Below are 22,443 nucleotides of genomic sequence, written 5' to 3'. Positions count from 1 at the left end.
CTTCTGCATTGTAGGGATTCTATGATTCTATGTCTGGATGCATCAGTGGGGAGAGGACAGCCGGGTGCTCTGGTTTCCTCCCACACACCAAAGATGTGCAGTTTTGGTGGATTGGCCATGGCAAATTGCCCCTTAGTATCGGGGGAATTAGCAGTGGGGTTATGGGAATAGGGCCTGGGGGGGATTGTTGTCGGTGCAGGTTCAATGGGCTGAATGGCCTCCTTCTGCACTGTAGGGATTCCATGATCTTTCTATTCTATGAAATCTTCCATTCCCAAGTCTAGGTTCAGTGGAGGGTGCAGAGATGGGACTGAGTTCCACTGTGGGGGCGAAGGAGATGGTGGGACAGCCGACATACACGATCTTGTGCTGTTCAGCTAATTAAGCACATGTCCGCAAGGATCTCTATGATTCTCGCAGAGGGGTGGGGGGGGGGGGGGGGGGGGGGGGGGGGGGTATGGGGTTGAAGGTCCATGCGTCATATTTAAAGGGCATCCCCACTGCCTGCACTGTCCCTCCCACCTTCTCCCGGCCACGACTCCACCCTTCCCCATTAACGCTTTCTCCCTTCCTTGGTCATCATCCACACAACCTGTACTGCCACCAGCCAGTCTCGAGCATAGACTGGCATCTACACTCACTCCCCAAAGAAGACAATGCAGCAGCAACTCATCATTACTCATGGAAGAAACCTACGTCGCCAGGTGGACAACACTTAGGTGCAGTCATAAAAATGAACAGTCCAGAAGGAGTAAAGTACTTGCCAAGAATTTGAGCTCCTGGTCCTTGACCTCATGTTAAGCTTCGTTGGAACAGCATATGAGGCAAGGGAGAGGACGGCCTGAGTGATTGTGGGGTGTCAACCTTAAAATGTGACTGGAAAATGCAGGGTCACACTCGTAGACTGAACAGAGATATTGCAAAAAAGAGTCAGCCAATGCGTGTTTGCAGCTCCCATGCTGTTCAATGGCTCCAAGTCTGATTGTATCAGTCTGTTAAGTTGTCTGGGTACGGACCAAGTGAACAGGGGACAAACTGCAGACGTTGCAAAAGCAAAGATCTGTAAGCATGCAGTAGGTTTTTTAAAAAAAACTCTTGTTACTAACAAAGAACCTGGTGCATCATCTCTGAGATATAAAATATTTAACATCCTCTCGGTAGAAGAGACTGCATCATGAGCAGTGAATAGAGTTTCCTAAATTGAGAATGTTCAAGCCAAACCTGTTCACTTCAAAGTGTGTATAGGACCCCAGACATTGGGAATAAAGGAGGTTAAAAGGTGCTTCTCCTGTAATTACTGGAAGGTGTGGTCGGAAGTGAAGGACATAGTGTGGATGATTAGAGAGCGATAGGATAGATAGAGGGAACCTTTTCTTTGAAAGCAGTTTTTCCTATTCTGATTAAAGGTTATTGACTGGAAGCATTAGCTTTCTTTTTCTCTCCCTCAACAAATGGTGCCTGACCCGCTGAATATTTCCAACATTTTCTACTTTGATACTAATGATTAATATGTCCATGTACGCTTCCTTTGTTCACCATTTTAGCAGAGGCATTACCCCAAGTGTTAAAGCCACTGTTAATCAGGTAGACCAATAAACTGTAAATGCACCTGTAGAAGGAAGGGCAAATCTTTACATATAATTTCAGGGTGAGAGCGCGCATTTTGAAAGGAGAGAGAAAGAAAAAACTAAGGCTGGAATTTATCACGCAACCCTCTGTGTTTTGCAGCAACAGGTGGTAGCCTGCCATTGGTCGGTGCCAGGATCTTCTGGTCCCACCATTGTCAACGTGAGGAGGCGATGGCCTAGTGGTATTATCACTAGACTATTAATCCAGAAACTCAACTAATGTTCTGGGGACCCGGGTTCAAATCCCGCCACGGCAGATGGTGGAATTTGAGTTCAATAAAAAATAATAATCTGGAATTAAGAATCTATTGATGACAATGAAACCACTGTTGATTGGCCTAAAAACCCATCTGGTTTACTAATGTCCTTTAGGGAAGGAAATCTGCCATCCTTACCTGGTCTGGCCTACATGTGACTCCTGAGCCACAGCAATGTGGTTGACTCTCAGCCGCCTTCGGGGCAACTCGGGATGGGTGATAAATGCTGGCCAGCCAGCAACGCCCATTTCCCACAAATGATTTTTTTTAAAAAGAGGGTTTCCCATTCAATGCACTCCTCGCCGCAATGAAACCTGTGGCGGGGGTGCGCTGTGGACAGGACCAGGAGATGCAGTGGGTGTGCACGGCCGGAAAGTTCCAGTTTAAAACTTCAGTTTGAGTGCCAGTAACCAGACCTAAACTTCAGACAACCTTAAATCTATAATGTGTAAGAATGGACGACAGTCAGAATCAAAATGAAATGAAAACACTGAACGTTTACTCCTGCGGAACCACAAGTTAAACTAGCAGCTATACATTGTGCTTTTCACATAACAAGCATGCTCTGAAACCATTAAAGGTGTCACACTTTAGATTAGGAAAACAACAATGCCCTCTGAAATGGCAAGCCACTCGATTCAGGCACAATTAGGGATGGGAAGCAGATGCTGGCCATGCCAGTGATGCCCACACCCACAAAAAGATAAAAAAAACAAACAAAGACAGTGAGGGTGATCTGGCTTCCAGTTGTACTGTAAATTAAAGTTTATGTATTGGTGTCACAAGTAGGCTTACAGTAACACTGCAAAATTCCCCTAGTCATCACAGTCCGGCGCCCGTTCGGGTACACGGAGGGAGACGTTAGCATGGTCAACGCGCCTACGCGACACGCCGTCCGGACTGTGGGAGGAAACCCACGCAGACACGGGGAGCACTTGCAGGGGACACGCGCGCGGGCGCGTACATGCACGCACACATGCACCACTCTCCATTTATTCTGTGTCCGTAGTGTCTCAGCCAGCCCTCCCACTCAGTCAGTTTCACAGGGATTTGCTTCATATTTAACTCAAACAAAAATCTATAAAATTCCAGAAGAAAGATAAGGAACCTTGAAAGCTCGTTGATTGATCCAAATTGTAACTGTCACTCGAACACAGAACATTCAACCAGCAGTGAAATCTGCAGCAAATATTTATAAAGCAGCAACCCTCAGAGGGATAATGGGGATAATTTTGATTTGGAGCGATAGTGTAAAGCTGACAATATCAGATCAGGCACCTGTTACAAACCTCAATACTATTGAATTTGATGGAAAAGAAAATCAAGACAGATGTATGACAGACAGTTGATCTGATATTGTCAAAGTTTCTATTATTCCCAATATATCCACAATCTTAGCAATATGAAATCCATTCATATAAATCTTCTGCATAAAAGATACAGAGACACAATGGTGCAGAAATGTACTTCTATGAAATATCAGTGAAAATCCCCTAGTCCCCACACTCGGGCACCTGTTCGGGTACACTGAGGGAGAATTTAGCATGGCCAATGCACCTAACCAGCACGTCTTTCAGACTGTGGGAGGAAACCCACGCAGACACCGGGAGGTGGTGCAGACCCCGCACAGACAGTAACCCAAACCAGGATTCGAACCTGGGTCCCTGGCGCTGTAAGGCAGCAGTTTCAAACGCTGTGACACCGTGCCGCCCACTGTAGTATGATGGTCTAAGTGATCCATTAAGGGAAACCAGCATCACTGGTAGAATTTGTATGGAATGCACTGTTGAGATTTTCTGGAAGGCACTGGAATTCACAGCTGCTCAAGTAAACCATGGAGATTCTGATCAAACACTTCCTGTCATTACTTAGAACCAGCTCCTTATAAGGTGTATTAGGCTAGTTTGGGATGCATTAATATTGCGAGATCATCATCAATGTGAAACAATTTCAGCTTAAAGTTGATGATGGGCTGGCATTATACATTCAGAATCAGCACCTAATCTGTTGCTGTTGCCAAGTGGAGCAAAATTCCCTTGGAGGAGACATTCTCATGTTTTTTGGAATTCATGGTAACTGCAATGTGGAGCCAAATCTGTTTTTTGGAGGGCTCATTGGATGCTGAAGGGTCAGCTATGAGGGAACATAGGTTCAAGGTGAGGCGCAGGAGGTTTGGGGAGGGATGTGAGGAAGAACATTTTTAGCCAGAAGGTGGTGACAGTCTGAAATGCGCTGCCTCACTCGGTGATGGTGGAGGGTTGCCTCACATCCTTTAAAAAGGTACCTGGATGAGTGTTTGGCACGTCATAACGTTCAAGGCTATGGGCCAAGGGCTACTAGATGGGATTCAGTGGGAGTTCAGATATTTATTGTGTGTCGGTGCAGACTCGATGGGCCGAAGGGCCTCTTCTGCACTGTATGGTTCTATGAAGTGAAATGTTCAGAGCAGTGCAATTCTCTTTCAATTTCTCATAATATGGCTCTATCCACACATTAGCCAGGCTCGCCCAGAGCTCTCCCATAAAAACCAGAGTGATGAAAGTTCCAGTCAAGCAGGAGCCAAGCAATGGGAACAGAGTTCTATCTGGCTGGACACTGCTTTCAGGTCAGTAGCTCTGGACTCATTAGCCCCTTACCGGAATGGTGCTTCCTTTCGAAACCGCTCCCGGAACTTGTGTTGCTCCACGTCAAAACTCGCACATTTCTTGCGAAGGATTGTCACTTCGTTGGCTTGTAGGGGAGCCACCTGCTGCTTTGTCGTTAAGGCTAACTTCTTGACGTTATTCCACTTCTCTGGCAGCTCCTGTACATACATGCAGCAAAATGTACAAGTTAATGCAGACAGCACTGAACAATCTAGCAGCTGCAACACCAGAGCACTTTCCACTCCTAGCTCCAGGATCAAGGGTAGACACATTTGATGCCAATTCTTACTCTTGGATTGAAGTATTTTCCATCCCTCTTGACAAATTCTGCCCCAAGATTGATTTCCTGCCTTAGTAGGGCCTCCTTTGTCATCAGGGGTAACGGCTACAATCAACATTTTTCAATATTTGGTTAATTAGTGGAACTGTGATTCCGTAACGCATTATTAGAAAGCTCATCAAATGCTTTGACACATTGAGGCAAGCCTTACTGATGAGTCAGAGGATCAGGTGTTCTCGATTGACACCAGAGACTTAAATGCACGTGAAAACCTATGCACAAAACTGTGGGGAGCTGTTGGTATAAATCGGTTCCATAGCTCACAACTACAAGTGCTCTGTTTAAGTGCCAGCCTTGCTCCAATGTAGCATTCCCGTCTCAGAGTCAGAATTTTGTCTATTCAAAGTAAAGAGCTGAATGCATTGTCCTGCAGTTTGCAGCAGCAATAACGACATAACTGGCATCATTTTCCCTCTTCTGAAACAGACAGTAGCGTTTGCAGTCCACACATGTACACATAAATGCAGGAATGCAGAAGTTGCTGTCAGTGATTCTATACTTTGCCATAGGCAATGCTCTTAAGGTCTCCACAAACAAAACAGATTATTTGGTCATTATTGCATTGCTACTTGTGGGAGCTTGCTGTGCACAAATTGACCACCATGTTTCCTACATTATAACACTATTAGATGTGGTGTTTTTGGATTTCCAAAACGCATTCGATAAGGTGCCTCACAAAAGGTTGCTGCAGAAGATTGGGGCACATGGAGTTGGGGGTAGGGTGTTAGCGTGGATTGGGGATTGGCTATCCAACAGGAAGCAGAGAGTTGGAATAAATGGGTGCTTTTCTGGTTAGCAGATGGTGACTAGTGATGTGCCGCAGGGATCGGTACTGGGGCCTCAACTGTTTACTATTTACATAGATGATCTGGAGGAGAGGACTGAGTGTAGGGTAACAAAGTTTGCTGACGACATGAAGATAAGTGGGAAAGTAAATTGCGTGGAGGAAGCGGTAGGTCTGCAGAGAGATTTGAATAGGCTGAGTGATGCGCTATTCAGACATGAGGCTTGAAGCTCAGTAAATGAAAGGCTTTTATTTACTGTTAACGAAGCTACCAGAACTTATATACACTATCCCAGACTGAAGGGGTCCCGGCCAGAGCAGGGACTCTTATACCTCTCCCAGGAGGCGGAGCCCGACTGGGATGTGCCACAACACTACAGTACAAAGGTGTAACAACCCCACCCTAACCCCAACAGCAACAATAGCACAATCCAACAGTAACATATGTACATCCTTGTAGTACTGGCCAGCCCCTGGCTCAGCACTATCCAGTGGGAACCAACGATGGTTCACCACACTGAGTGAGTGGACGAGGATCTGGCAGATGGAGTATAACGTTGGCAAGTGTGAGGTTATTCACTTTGGAAGAAATAATAGCAAATTGGATTATTATTTAAATGGAAAAAAATTACAACATGCTACTGTGCAAAGGGACCTGGGAGTCCTTGTGCATGAGTCGCAAAAACTCAGTCTGCAAGTACAACAGGTGATCAAGAAGGCAAATGGGATGTTGGCATTTATCGCGAGGGGGATAGAATATAAAAGCAGAGAAGTCTTGCTGCATCTGTACAAGGCATTGGTGAGGCCGCAGCTGGAATACTGTGTGCAGTTTTGGTCCCCTTACTTGTGAAAGGATATATTGGCCTTGGAGGGAGTGCAGAGAAGGTTCACCAGGTTGATACCGGAGATGAGGGGTGTAGATTATGAGGAGATTGAACAGATTAGGTTTGTACTCGTTGGAGTTTAGAAGGCTGAGGGGTGATCTTATAGAGGCATATAAGATAATGAAGGGCTGGATGGGGTAGAAGTGGAGAGATTCTTTCCACTTAGAAAGGAAACCAGAACTTGAGGGTACAGCCTCAAAATAAAGGGGGGTCAGTTTAGGACAGAGTTGAGGAGGAACTTCTTCTCTCAGAGGGTGGTGAATCTCTGGAATTCTCTGCCCACTGAAGTGGTGGAGGCTACCTCGTTGAATATGTTTAAGTCACGAATAGGTGGATTTCTGATCGGTAAGGGAATTAGGGGTTATGGGGAGCAGGCGGGTAAATGGAACTGATTCACTTCAGATCAGCCATGATCTTATTAAATGGCGGGGCAGGCTCGAGGGGCTAGATGGCCTACTCCTGCTCCTATTTCTTATGTTCTTAAGTTCTTATGTTTTTATTATTATTTCATGGGGTGTGGGTGGCACAGACAAGGCCAGCATTTGATGCCCACCTTGAATTGCCTTTATATCACACCTTTAACTACCACCAGACCACTGAAAGTGCTTGTCAGCCAATGAACTGGGAGACAGTGGCGTAATGGCAATGTCACTGAGGCGAGGAATCCAGAGACCCTGGATATTACTCTGGGGACTTGGGTTCAAATTCCACCATGACTGCAGCTGCTGCCCATCCCCAATTGCCTTTCCACAGAATGACCAAGTCAGAAGGCATTGTTGTGGGTCTGGAGTCACACATAGGTCAAACATAGAAAACAGATGCAAGGGGAGGCCATTCAGCCCTTCAAGCTTGCTCCAATATTCATTCTGGTCATGGATGATCATTAAATTCAATATCCTGATCCCATCTTCTCCCCATATCCCTTCATTCGTTTAGCCCCAAGAGCTATAGAAATATTGAAACCATGTAAGAATGGTGAATTTCCCTCCCTAAAGAGTATTTACAACAATCAATCTTGGTCACCATTACTGAGACTAGCTTTACATTTACTGTCTACATCAACAGGGACGAAGTAGAAAGGGTTGAGAGCTTCAAGTTTTTAGGTGTCCAAATCACCAACAACCTGTCCTGGTCCCCCCATGCCGACACTATTGTTAAGACAGCCCACCAATGCCTCTACTTTCTCAGAAGGAGGAGGAAATTTGGCATGTCAGCTACAACACTCGCCAACCTTTACAGATGCACCATAGAAAGCATTCTTTTTGGTTGTCTCACAGCTTGGCATGGCTCCTGCTCTGCCCAAGACCGCAAGAAACTACAAAAGGTCATGAATGTAGCCCAATCCATCACGCAAACCAGCCTCCCATCCATTGACTCTGTCTACACTTCCTGCTGCCTTGGCAAAGCAGCCAGCATTATTGTGGACCCCACACACCCCGGACATTCTCTCTTCCACCTGTTTCCATCAGTCGGAGGTCACGTACCAACTGACTCAAGAAGAGTTTCTTCCCTGCTGCCAGCAGATTTTTGAATGGATGTACCCTGTATTAAGTTGGTCTTTTTCTACACTCTGGCTATAGCTGTAACACTACATTCCGCACTCTCTCAAAGAACAAAGAAAATTACAGCACAGGAACAGGCCCTTCAGCCCTCCAAGCCTGCACCAACCATGCTGCCCGACTTAACTAAAACCCCCTACCCTTCCGGGGACCATATCCCTCTATTCCCATCCTATTCATGTACTTGTCAAGACAGCCCTTAAAAGTCACTACCATACCCGCTTCCACTACCTCCCCCGGCAATGAGTTCCAGGCACCCATTATTCTCTGGTATTGGTGGGCTGTCTTAACAATAGTGTCGGCATGGGGGGACCAGGACAGGTTGTTGGTGATCTGGACACCTAAAACTCGAAGCTCTCGACCCTTTCTACTTCGTCCCTGTTGATGCAGACAGTAAATGTAAAGCTAGTCTCAGTAATGGTGACTACTCTCTCGCTCCCTTCTCTATGAACGATATGCTTTGTCAGTATATCACGCAATAAATAATACTTTTCACTGTACACTAATACATGTGACAATAATAAATGAATCAAATTTATTAAGTAATTTTAAATTCCACCAGCTGCCATGGTGGAGTTTGAACCCATGCCCCTAGAGCATTATCCTGGGCCTCTGGATTACTAGCCCAGTAAGGAGTCTAACAACACCAGGTTAAAGTCCAACAGGTTTATTTGGTAGCAAACGCCACTAGCTTTCGGAGCGCTGCTCCTCCGAAAGCTAGTGGCGTTTGCTACCAAATAAACCTGTTGGACTTTAACCTGGTGTTGTTAGACTCCTTATTGTGTTTACCCCAGTCCAATGCCAGCATTTCCACATCATTACTAGCCCAGTGACATTGCTACCACACAACCAAGTCCCACTTCATTGGCTGTAAAGCACTTCAGGATATCCGGTGACTGTGAAAGGCACTATATAAATGCAAGTTTTTCTTTCAAATTGCAGTAGAAATCACTGAATTGATGAAAACTTTCCCTTTTATGCTCCGAATCTCACTACAAAAGTGCTGTACAAAGTTACTGCTTGTTAAACGAGGTGTAACTGGGTTTTTAAACAACAAATTCTGCAGAAGCAGCAGACACTCCCTGGCAAATGAATTTGATATTTGAGGAATGTCAAATTTCTCCAATATGATTTTTAAAAATTGCTTTATTAAAACAATGATTTATGTTAGTTTTTAATTCAACTCCTACCTTAATCCCATGTGTGTGCCAATTATATATTGCACTCCTTGTAACATTTTAACTGAAAGTGAAAAGTCCAGCGCATTTTACGCCCGGTTCATTGTCAGTGAGAATAGTTCAGTGTGAAAATCTTTCATTATGTAACTGTTGCTGGATGCCTAGAGAACACCTGACTCGTGTCATATTCAAACTGACATTGGGAAAAGAGAAACCCAAACCAGGGAGTTCACCTGATCCTTGTGAGCTATTTTCTACGAGGTGTCAGCCACAAATGCAATCAATTCACAGCTGACTGCAAAATCTGGACCACCAGCCAAGCTGACACTTAAGTGCAGTACAGAAGGAGTGCTGAACTGTTAGACATGGCAGGCTGGACTTTCAGTCGGGCCTGGCATGGGAGCTATTGCCAAGTCCCAATCCCCACGAAACCTTCTCTGGACACACCTATCGCAATTTGATTTGTTATTGTCACATGTACTGTGATTCAGTGAAAAGTGTTGTTCCTTATATTTTCTCTCTGCAAACATCCGTTGGCCTCACATTCACCGTCAATACGATGTATTTCTTCTATGATTGGCAGATTAGTGACTGCTTTCCCTGGTGTACAATATGGGCCACTGCATCACAGAGAGCTTGAAAAGGAAAAAAAAACATGGGCTTGGAAAGAGAACAAAGGACTTGACAGAAACATGATCCGTTCTCTGGCAGCTCGCGATGAGCTAATTTGGTGCGTTGACAACGTGTCAACCGCAGTCCATAACTTTGATAAGGGGACACCAATAATCCGCATCACAAGTGATGCCTCAGGATTAGAATGGAGAGCATCCAACAGTATCACACACACTGGAGGAAGATGGGAATGCTGAAGAGTCAGCATACGCATAAGAAAATGAAATTAATTACTAAGAATTGAAGGTTGTTTCTTTGCCTTAAAAGCTTTCTGTACACATAACAGCCATGTACATATTGCTATGCAATGAGACAACACAACTGCTATGACATACATAACCAATGTGAGAGGAACAAAATGACAGGTATTCGAGGAACTTGCCAAGATTTTCTCAAAATGGTGACACTTGGGTCACTGCAAAACACTTGCCCGATATCTTAATCAACGACCAGATGATAAATCAACAACATTCAATGACCAGTCTGAGTGGAAGCCAGATGGGACCGTTTTCCTACAGCGGCGTAACTTGACTGGGAAACCAGATGTCGGTCATTTTGCATCACATTTAAGTGCACAGGTGGAAAACTACGTTTCTTGGCTCCCAGACTCAGCCACTGTGGTGTTTTTAAAGAATAGGCTCTCAGCCCAAGAAAGTACAAGCAAACAAGAGCTTTATCGGAAAGGTGTTCACACTACAGGCTGTTAGGATCGGATGCCTGTTTTTCCTCATAAACAGCCAAATGGCGTCATCAAGATGTCATGTCAACGGTCCCTTAAAGTGCCCCTTTTATAACTAGGAGCAACATGAATACACAAGACGTTCCTCCCTCTTTACATCAGGTGCTCCTGCAATAAAATGCAGCATAACAGTAATAATCAAAATTCCTCAAAATGAACAATTGATAAACGCCACCGTCAGTTAGGCGTTTCGGAGGATGTCGATTTCTGAGCTCGTGAGAAATAAAATACATTCAATGTACACAACGTACAGTTATTTGAACCATGTTTATTTAATGGATGAAGGAGACTGCAGAACTAATGGATGGAAAATAATGGAAAGGAAAGAAGTATGAATTTCACCAATTGCAATGAATATAATTCCAGCAATAATTGTCTGTAGGATTCTACTTCAACAGCACCTCCCAAACTCACAACCTTCACCATCTGGAATAAACATAGAGACGGAGAAACTAGAAGTAAGAATAAGCCATTCGGCCCTTCAAACCTGCTCCGCCATTCATTTTGATCATGGCTGATCGTCAAGTTCAATATCCTGATCCCACCTTCACCCCCACATCCCTTTATCTCTTCAGCCCCAAGAACAGTATCTCATTCCTCCTTGAAATCACTCTGGGCGGAATTTTCCCATCCCACCCGCCACGGAAATTGTAGTGGGCGGGACGCGGACCTTACAAAGGTCCATTGACCTCAGGCGAGATTTTCTGGTCTTGGGGCGAGCGCGGCTGGAAACTCCCGCCCTCAATGTTTTGGCCTCAACTACATTCTGTGGTAGTGAATTCCACAGCTTCACTACTCTCTGCATAAAGAAATTTCCCCTCAGTCCTAAAATGTTTATGCCTTATCCTCAAACTATGACCCCTTGTTGTGGACTCCCCCACCATTGGGAACATTCTTTCTGAATCTACTCTGTCTGAATTTTATAAATTTCGATGAGATCCCCTCTCACTCTCCTAAACGCCAATCAATACAATCCTCACTGACTTAGTCTCTCCTCAACCTGCCATTCCAGGAAACAGACTGGTAAATATTTGCTGCACTCCCTCTATAGTAAGGTCATCCTGTTAGAATGTAACCAGTGACAACTTTGTATTGTAATGTAATGTGACCAATGGGAACAAGATGTAAGGGTCAGCTGACCCAGCAAACCATGGAACCAATTACAGAGTGATGTAAGAGTCAGCTGACTCACTATAAATAAGGAACTATGTAGAATTGGGGGAGCTTGGAGTGGCCCAGGGCAAGGCCCCCAGTTTGGAGTAATGATGTTTCTTTATTAAACCCTTTCTTTGATTTATAAGTTGGAGCAAGTTTTGTTCTATTTTCATTAGCTGCATTTTTAAGAGTTCCTTCTGAAGAGACAATTCTTCCTCAGATAAGGACGCCAAAACTGCACGCAATACTCCCGATGTGACCTCACCAACACCCTATGCAATAAAACATTCCTCTTCCTATACTCAAATCCTCTCGCTATGAAGGCCAACATACCATTTGCCTTCCTTACTGCCTGCTGTACCTGCGCGCTTACTTTCAGCAACTGATGCACAAGGACACCAAGGTCTTGCTGAGTATCCACTTCTCTCAATTCACACCCATTCAAATAATAATCTGCCGTCCTCTTCTTGCTACCAAAGTGGATAACCTCACATTTATCCACATTATACTGCATCTGCCATGCACATGCCCACACACTGAAGCATGTTGAAGCATCTCTGCATCCTCCTCACATCTCATCCTCCCACTGAACTTTGTATCATCTGCAAATATGGAGATAACACATTTAGTTCCCTCTTCCAAATCATGAATATATAATGTGAACAGTTGGGGTCCTGGCACAGATCCCTGCAGTACCCCACTAGTCACTGCCTGCCAATCGGAAAAATATCCATTTACGCCAACACTTTGTTTCTTTCAACTAGTTGCTAGGCAACTTTCAACCCATCTCAAGACACTACCTGCAATCCATGTGCTTTAACTTTATATAGTAGTCTGTTATGTGAGACCTTGTTGAAAGCCTTCTGAAAGTCTAAATAAACTACATCCACCATTCTCCACGGTCAACTCTCCGAGTTACATCCTCAAAGAATTCCAACAGATTCATCAAGCATGATTTCCCCTTCAGTAAACCCATGTTGACTTTGTCTGATTATACCACTCCTGAATGGCAAGGGCAGAACGTGCATGGCAACACTATCACCTCCAACTTCCTTTCCCAGTCACTCATTCCACTTGAAATATAATCACCCGTTTCTTCATTGTCACTGGGGTCAAAATCTCAGAACTCCCTACACTGTGGGAGTGCCTTTAACACATGGACTGGATGTTGCCTGGTCTCGAGGGTTTTGGCTATAAGGAGACGGTGAATAAACTAGGATTGTTTTCACTGGAAAGACAGAGCCTGAGGGAAGACCTGAGAGAGGTCTACAAAATTATGAGAGGCATAAACAGGATGGATAGACAGAGACTTTTTCCCAGGGTGGAAGTGTCAATTACAAGGGAACACAGGTTCAAGGTGAGAGGGGGAAAGTTTAAGGGAGATGTGCGGGGCAAGTTTTTCACACAGAGAATGGTGGGTGCCCGGAACGCGCTGCCAGAGGATGTGGTGGAAGCAGGCACATTAGCAACATTTAAGAGGCACCTGGATGGGTACATGAAGATGGAGGAAATAGAGGGATACGGACCGAGTAAGGGAAGAAGGTTTTTTTTTTATTTAGGGCATCATGATCGGCACAGGCTTGGAGGGCTGAAGGGCCTGTACTTTTCTTTGTTCTCTGATGCAAGTCAAGAAAATGGCCCACCACCACGATCTCAAGGACAACTGTGGATGGGCATTATCTGCTTATCTCCGGGCCCAGATGGGCTACATCCTAGAGTTCTAAAGGAGATAGCTGAAGAAATAGTGGAGGCGTTAGTTATGATCTTTCAAAAGTCACTGGAGTCAGGGAAAGTCCCAGAGGATTGGAAAATCGCTGTTGTAACCCCACTGTTCAAGAAGGGAACAAGAAAAAAGATGGAAAATTATAGGCCAATTAGCCTAACCTCAGTTGTTGGCAAAATTCTAGAATCCATCGTTAAGGATGAGATTTCTAAATTCTTGGAAGTGCAGGGTCGGATTAAGACAAGTCAGCATGGATTTAGTAAGGGGAGGTCGTGCCTGACAAACCTGTTAGAGTTCTTTGAAGAGATAACAAATAGGTTAGACCAAGGAGAGCCAATGGATGTTATCTATCTTGACTTCCAAAAGGCCTTTGACAAGGTGCCTCACGGGAGACTGCTGAGTAAAATAAGGGCCCATGGTATTCGAGGCAAGGTACTAACATGGATTGACGATTGGCTGTCAGACAGAAGGCAGAGAGTTGGGATAAAAGGTTCTTTCTCAGAATGGCAACCGGTGACAAGTGGTGTCCCGCAGGGTTCAGTGTTGGGGCCACAGCTGTTCTCTTTATATATTAACGATCTAGATGACGGGACTGGGAGCATTCTGGCCAAGTTTGCCGATGATACAAAGATAGGTGGAGGGGCAGGTAGTATTGAGGAGGTGGGGAGGCTGCAGAAAGATTTAGACAGTTTAGGAGAGTGGTCCAAGAAGTGGCTGATGAAATTCAACGTGGGCAAGTGCGAGGTCGTACACTTTGGAAAAAAGAATAGAGGCATGGACTATTTTCTAAACGGTGACAAAATTCATAATGCTAAAGTGCAAAGGGACTTGGGAGTCCTATTCCAGGATTCTCTAAAGGTAAACTTGCAGGTTGAGTCCGTAATTAGGAAAGCAAATGTAATGTTGTCATTTATCTCAAGAGGCTTGGAATACAAAAGCAGGGATGTACTTCTGAGGCTTTATAAAGCACTGGTTAGGCCCCATTTGGAGTACTGTGAGCAATTTTGGGCCCCACACCTCAGGAAGGACATACTGGCACTGGAGCGGGTCCAGCGGAGATTCACACGGATGATCCCAGGAATGGTAGGCCTGACATACGATGAACGTCTGAGGATCGTGGGATTATATTCATTGGAGTTTAGGAGGTTGAGGGGAGATCTGATAGAAACTTACAAGATAATGAACGGCTTAGATAGGATGGACGTAGGGAAGTTGTTTCCATTAACAGGGGAGACTAGGACGCGGGGGCACAGCCTTAGAATAAAAGGGAGTCACTTTAGAACAGAGATGAGGAGAAATTTCTTCAGCCAGAGAGTGGTGGGTCTGTGGAATTCATTGCCACAGAGGGCTGTGGAGGCCGAGACGTTGAGCGTCTTCAAGACAGAAATTGATAAATTCTTGATTTCTCGAGGAATTAAGGGCTATGGGGAGAGAGCGGGTAAATGGAGTTGAAATCAACCATGATTGAATGGTGGAGTGGACTCGATGGGCCGAATGGCCTTACTTCCGCTCCTATGTCTTATGGTCTTATGGTCTTATGGTGACACCCATATGAGTAAATAAACACGTTTTCCAATTTTCTTGCTTTTTAAAAAAAAATACCTGAACACCAGAATATATTTCAGTCGTGGTCTCGGGGTCCAAAATGGCAGCATTTTCCCCTCAGCAAGGTATTCATTAGATTTGAGCTGCTTTGCTTATAGCGTTTGCTCTCTTACACGAAGCACAAGCATAACAACATTGAAATAAGTGCCCAGGGGTACTGGCTAGATAGTCCATGTTGGAAGGCTCAAAATTTTGAAGCATTAGATAAAAGCAAATTACTGCGGGTGCTGGAATCTGAAACCAAAAGAGAAAATGCTGGAAAATCTCTGCAGGTCTGGCAGCATCTGTAAGGAGAGAAAAGAGCTGACGTTCCAGATGATCTTTTATCAAAGCTAAAAGGCATAGAAGGTGGGAGATATTTACACTGCAGGGTGAGGGAATGAAAGATGAGTCATAGCCACAGAAACCAGGGAAACCAGTTAATAGCTGTCCACAGAGAGGAGCCTTCCAGTCTCAACATCGAATTCAACAAATTCAGATGAATTGCTCAACCCCACCTCGATCCTTCTGTTTTCATTCTATTTTATTTAATTTTTTACTGTTCTCTACCTTTTATTTCTTTATTGTCTTTCTTCATTTTTCTTCCCACTCTTTTCCCCTACTTTACGCCCCTTCCCATACCTTTTCTCTCCCCTTTGCTTCTCCTTTTCTAAATCTTACCTCTGTCGCATCCACTTTCCTCGCCCTCTCACCACCCCCAATCTTCTTCATTTTAGCTTCGCTGCCATTTGGCCATTCACACCCTTTATTCTCTCTGTGGACAGCTATTAACTGGTTTCCCTGGTTTCTGTGGCTATGACTCATCTTTCATTCCCTCACCCTGCAGGGTACATATCTCCCACCTTCTATGTCTTTTAACTTTGATAAAGGGTCGTCTGGACTCGAAACGTCAGCCCTTTTGTCTCCTTACAGATGCTGCCAGACCTGCTGAGATTTTCCAACATTTTCTCTTTTGATCTTTGAGCATTATACAGCTTTAAGTAAAACTTCACAATGAACAAAATAAAATGCACATAGTATACTGCATTGCAGAAATAGAATTCCTTTATGTTAGATTGGATAATTAAAACAACAGAGGTACAAGAGCATACCCAATGTTATTGGAGTTCATTATTTTTGACAGAAAGATCCTTCTAATGAGATATTCTAAAATTAAGAACTAGTCTGGAAATATGAGCAATCATTTCAAGTGTGTACGCAAAATAATTGCCAATCACCAGATTTATATTAGTTACAGGCAGTTGTTTTAATTTAAGTCCAACGTTCACTGCCGTTCTTTTAGCAGTATAGTATATACGTGCAGGTTCGGACAATTAAACAAATACACCATGTTGCACTGACCTCCAGCAGCTTGTGAACGTCGTCAGGTAATTCTTGCTCATAGGTCTTCAGAAGTTCTATTGTCTGTTTAAGGGGCTCAAACATCTCATTAGTTGTAACCTGTCTCTCTTTCACGGCCATGAGATGACCCATCACACCAATCAAGCCATTGAAATCACCTTCGTCAACCTTCTGACGCAAACCCCCTTCTGCCACTTTGATAAACTCTTTGAGATCAGTCAGACTGGGGTGAGGGAAGAGAAAAGTGAATGAGGACAACACAAAGAAAACACATCAGTTTAACGTGGAATTACCTCACAGAAACAAGTAACTTTCTGCAACTAATCTGTGCCAATGTTTCTACTTCACATTAAGTCTCCTCCCATTCCATTAGCCTTATTTCAAACTTTCAATGTATATCTCCATTTTCTTTTCTCTCATCTGCTGACTGAATTCTTCTTAAAGCATCTAGGCCTCAACTTTCCTGTGGTACTGTTTCCACATTCTAAGCACTCTCTGAGTAATGAAATTTCCCTATTCGAGCGATTAGTGACTATCTTGCACTGATGGCCTCGAGTTTTGAATTCTTCCAAATGTGGAAACATTCTCTCCACATCTACCCTGCCACAAGTCATGTCATCATTTTAAAGATCACCTCTTTAATGAAGGAAAGAGACAAACTGCAAACAGTTCAATCCTTCCCGACATCTGTAATTGCCAAATTTTGGTACCACCCTTATTAATCTTTTTGGCATTTGCTCAAGTGTTTCTCTGCCCATGTTTGATAGCATCAGGACTAGAACTGTGCACTGTTCTAAGTGTGACCTGGCCAGGGTCCTCCACATTTTTAACAAAACTTCATTACTTTGAATTCTATAATCCCTCAAAGTAAGCACCAGTACTTTGCTCACATTTTTAATTGCTTTGCTGACTGGCAATGCTGTTTGTAATGATTTTTTTAACCAATATCCATTGATCATTTTGTTTTTCTACCCAATTCAATTTCGTTTTCATTTAATAATGATGTTCTTTTTTATTTCATAGAACGAGCCAGTGGGCTTGTTGGTTTAGTGGTATGATTCTCGTTTCGGGGACTTTACTGAATGAGGTTACAAGAGGTCCCTGGTTCAAATCCCGGACGAGCCTTCAGTTGATTCCCGTTTGTCACTTATTTCTGTAGTATAGTGGTTATCACGTTCGCTTAACACGTGAAAGGATTCTAGATTCTATCTATCATTCTATAGAATCTCCACAGTGCAGAAGGAGACCATTCGGCCCATCAAGCCTGCACTGACAACAATCCCACCCAGGCCCTTTCCCCTTAACCCCAAGTATTTACCCCGCGAGGGTAAATACTTCTGTCCCTGACAGAAAGGGGCAATTTAGCATGGCCAATCAACCTAACCTGCACATCTTTAGACTGTGGAAGGAAACCAGAGCACCCGGAAGAAATCCATGCAGACACAGGGAGAATGTGCGAACTCCACACAGACAGTGACCTGAGGCTGGAATCGAACCCAGGTCCCTGACGCTGTGAGGCAGCAGTGCTAACCACTGTGCTACCCATCAGAACAAGTGATACATTTAGTTGTTAGAACTAAATGTATTACTTTACATTTATTAATGCTAAGTTCACGTAAGTGCAATGTTCGTAAATTTTCTAATGTCTTTTTTATATTATGCTGCACCTATTCTCTGTTACCTACATGCACCAGATTGGTATCATCTGCAAAAGTTGATATTGAATTACTTACTCCAAGTCCAAATCAAAAAGGAGTGCTGAAATTAAGGAGTTTAATATCAGTGCAGAGGAAGTACTAGGGAAATTTAAGGGACTGAAATCTGACAAATCCCCAGAGTCAGGTAGTCTACATCCTAGGGTTCTAAAAGAGATGGCAGCAGAGATAGTGGACACTCTGGCTGTGACTTTCCAAAATTAAGAGAATTCTGGAACATTCCCAGCAGATTGAAAATGAGCAAATATGACACCTCTTTTCAAGAAAGGTGGGAGAGAGTCATTGGGAATATGTTGAAATTCATTATTAAGGACGTTTTAACAATGCACTTGGAAGATCATAGTATGGTCAGACAAAGTCATCGTGGTGTTACAAAAGGGAAATTGCATTTGACAAATTTAGAGTTTTGTGAGGATGTAACTGAATGGATAAATAAAGAGGAACCGGTTGATGTGGTATTCCTGGATTTCCAAATATCATGCTTTTCCAATGCCTGTTTGTTTATTTGGAGAAGATTAAGAGGTATTAAGAGGATTAAACCTTTTGTCATTGATACTATGGAATCCTCTGTTTGAATGACACTTTTATGAGGTTGTAAGATAAGCAGTTTCTTTCCAAAGGAGAGTTTCACATCATGTTTGCTTATTTTGTCAGTTTCAGGAGCATTTCAAATACTTGCCAGACTTGCCAATGGCTCATTGGTTCTGTACATGGTGAATACTCAGAGTGGCTATCTCTGCCTCAAAGGGCATGGAAGAGGGCATGGGGATATGGAAGATGTATGGGGGGTACGGAGAGATATGAGGATGCATAGATTGAGTATGGGATATATGACGAGGCATGGAGGTAGAAGGAGCATGGAGAGGGCATGCAGAATATGAAAGGACATGGGAGAAAATGAGGGGTCATGAAGAGGGCATCTGAATATGAGGGGGGATGGGAAGTAGGTGAAGAAATGTGAGGGGTTGAGAGATGAAGTCTAGAGGGCCTTACAACCATGTACAGCACTAGGATTGTATCCCAGTAAAGCAGCTCAAGGTGGTGGCCCACCACCACCTTCTCAAGGCACTTAGGGAATAGGAATGGGCTACAAATGCTGGCCTTGTTTGAGATGCCTATGAAGATATTCTGCCAGGAACATTTAGAATCAGAACTGCACATACTGCTAAAACATAGATGCAATTTTGCCTCCTTTCTAGACTCCCTCTGCTGGTATATGTGTACATGGTAGCTTAAAGTGGACAAAATGCACAATGGAATTTTCAATACACTACAATTCCCACATCCCACAAATAAATTTAAAGTGCATTGGACAGTTGAATTTCAAAACTTTCTACAGCACAATTTATGCCTATTCTCAAGAGTTTTACCAGCAATACATTAAGCCTCACCTGTTTGTTACATGGTCAATCAGATGCTGTTTGAACATTAGGCTCCACTTCTTAATAATATTCAACAAGGCAGTCTTAAATGGCCTGGCATCAATTCGCATCCAGCTGTCAAATATGTTGATGGGCTCCAGTTGATTCACCTCATCGTAGATCTTTTCATAAGAGTCGACCTGTTCCTTATACTGCCTGAGTGTTGGGGGACTTTCTGGCACACCATCCTCTGCATGAGCCTCAATTTCCTCAGCAGTGAGAACGTGCCCATAGAGAAGGAACTGACGCATAAACTCCTTTCGGTCGTCAACCCACAGATAAGCATACCGGTCAAAGGAGGTTTGATAATGGCAGCATTTTGCCATCACATGTTGAATGCTGTCCATCAGATGTTGACGCATGTCTATCAGGTCAGCCATGTCTTCCATATCAGCCTGAGAGGAAGATTTCCAGAATCAATCAGCAAGCAACTAAGACACGAGGAAGAACAAAACAAACTACCCATAGGAACTGCAGCAACAAAGCAAGGCAGCAGTGAAAACCACCAACCTGAAGTTATGAATTCTTAGGGCAGAATGTTAAAAGTTTTTCTTTGAGCTGTTGTCTCCAGCAGGAAAATGGAGGGCAGCCCACTGACATCCTTGCTGGGTTTTCCCACTGTACTTTTGACACCCTCGGAAACCCTCCATCCCCCACAGGACATTGCGCCCGGGAAACTACTCCCACCCCCCCCCCCCCCCCCCCCCCCCACCCTGAACCTCCCCAGTAGAAGCCAACCCCCCGGGCAGTGAACAGGCACTGCTCCTTAGCACTGCCCCCTGGCTTCAGGGAGAAGTGCCATGGGGCAGTGCCCAGGTGCGGCCCTGGCATGACCCTCTCCCAACTGTACATACCCAGTGGGTTCAATTGCCAGGTCCCCGTTTGTCAAGATCTGTTATAAATCCTGCCGATGTGATGTCATGCTGGTGGAGGGTGGGGGGAGTTGGGGGGTGGAGGTGGAGAATTCCTTACACAGGAGATGATACAATGGGGAGGCCGGCTAATAACGTGTAAATGTATGTCAAATTAGTTCCCGAACATTCATGAAGGGAACCAGATTACATCATTGATGGGGGTGGGGACAACCTGAATGGGAAATCCCACTGGTGTAAAAGCCGGTTTGGGACTCCTATTGGATTCTCCGCCCCCTCCGGTTTGCCCACCCATTGGAAAAGGGGGCAGAAAATCCCCCCCCTTCATCAATCACCGCAATCTCAGCACAGTTGATTCAGTTGCAATAACCACATAAGGGCGGGAAAACAGCCTATCTTCAGCTCTCGCCATTTATCAAGTTTGGTCTCAGTTACTTTGCTTCCCATTCTTGAAAGAATCACCATGGTATTGCAATCTCAAAAAGTAATACATTAAATGTTACAGACAATAACTAGCCATCTAATAAACACAGAAAAAAGTCACACCTCAAGTTACTTAATGTTTGCCTATTCTGGCCTTAATTGGAGAGGTGCAAGAAGAACATTGTTGTATACACTCATGTAAACGTCCACTCACTAACATAATATTTCGTAAAGCTTGTGTAAAAATCTACTCTAGTTTTTCAGGGATCAAGCCGCTTTGGGGTAATAAATTATTTACAGATGATTAGTGCAGTTCATTAATTTAAAGAGACACACAACAACCTCTAAATTTTCCCTCTACCCCCCCGACGTCTACATTTCCTGCTGCCTCAGAAATGCAGACAGCATAATCAAGGGCCCCACGCATCTCGGACATACTCTCTTCCATCTTCTGTCCGGAAAAAGATAGAAAAGTCTGACAACACGTACCAATCGACTCAAGAACCATGTGGGCAGCATGATGGCACATGGGCAGCATTGTGGCACATGAGTGGCACAGTGGTTAGCACTGCTGCCTCGCAGCGCCAGAGACCTGGGTTCGATTCTCGGTTTGGGTCGCTGTCTGTGCGGAGTCTGCATGTTCTCCCCGTGTCTGCATGGGTTTCTTCTGGGTGCTCCGGTTTACTCCCACAATCCGAAAGATATGCTGGTGAGATGTACTAGCCATGCTAAATTCTCCCTCAGTGTACCCGAACAGGCGCCAGTGGCGACTAGGGGATTTTCACAGTAACTTCATTGAGTGTTAATGTAAGCCTACTTGTGACACTAATAAAAAAAAACTTTAAAGAACAGCTTCTTCCATGCAGACTTTTGAATGGACCTACCTTATATTAAATTGATATTTCTCTACACCCTAGCTATGACTGTAACACTATATTCAGCACCCTCTCCTTTCCTTCTCCCCTATGTACTCTATGAATGATATGCTTTGTTTGTATAGCGCACAAGAAACAATGCTTTTTGCTGTATGCCCATACATGTGACAATAATAAATCAAATCAATTTTAGCGATAATCCCGCAGCCAATGAAACTAATGTGTACCACATGATTTATCATGATGCCTTCGAGGAAGAATAACAAGTGTGCAGCTAAATCTAAACTGGAGAAAAAAAACAGCAAAATGGGTTAACTAGCATTGGCAAAATGGCCATACAATCATCTGCAGAGCCACCCGACTCCACACGCTCAGAGAGGCGAAGATGAGATGAGATTTCAGACTTCAAGCTCAGTGCCAGGTAATGCACAAGGTTTATGAAAAAGCACAAGTCAGAAAACAAAGATTTCACAGAATCCACAACTTAAACTAGATAAACATCAAATTCCATCACTTTGCCATCCGACATCTAGAGGAGAATGTATATCGATTGGTCAGCATTGGAAATGTGAAGAAGTATCGATGAACTTTGACATGCCAACGAACAAGACCATTACTAAGCGTGGT

At 44.1% G+C, this 22,443-nt stretch overlaps 1 protein-coding gene across 1 annotated transcript in view; it reads right to left on the bottom strand.

Annotated features, from left to right (window-relative positions):
* The window catches only part of dnah9 (dynein, axonemal, heavy chain 9), a 591,107-nt gene that overhangs the window by 491,908 nt on the left and 76,756 nt on the right, over positions 1-22,443 (bottom strand). Inside the window, exons 17-19 of the mRNA XM_078225415.1 lie at positions 19,617-20,041; positions 16,511-16,733; positions 4,522-4,688 (exon numbers count right to left, since the gene is read on the bottom strand). Of these exons, the coding sequence (XP_078081541.1) occupies positions 4,522-4,688; positions 16,511-16,733; positions 19,617-20,041 (815 nt within the window). The remainder of the gene's footprint in view (positions 1-4,521; positions 4,689-16,510; positions 16,734-19,616; positions 20,042-22,443) is intronic.

The sequence above is a fragment of the Mustelus asterias genome, chromosome 12, assembly GCF_964213995.1.
Source record: "Mustelus asterias chromosome 12, sMusAst1.hap1.1, whole genome shotgun sequence".
NCBI lineage: Eukaryota > Metazoa > Chordata > Chondrichthyes > Carcharhiniformes > Triakidae > Mustelus > Mustelus asterias.
Note: the sequence above shows the minus strand (reverse complement) of the source record. Positions and strands in the feature narration are given on the sequence as shown.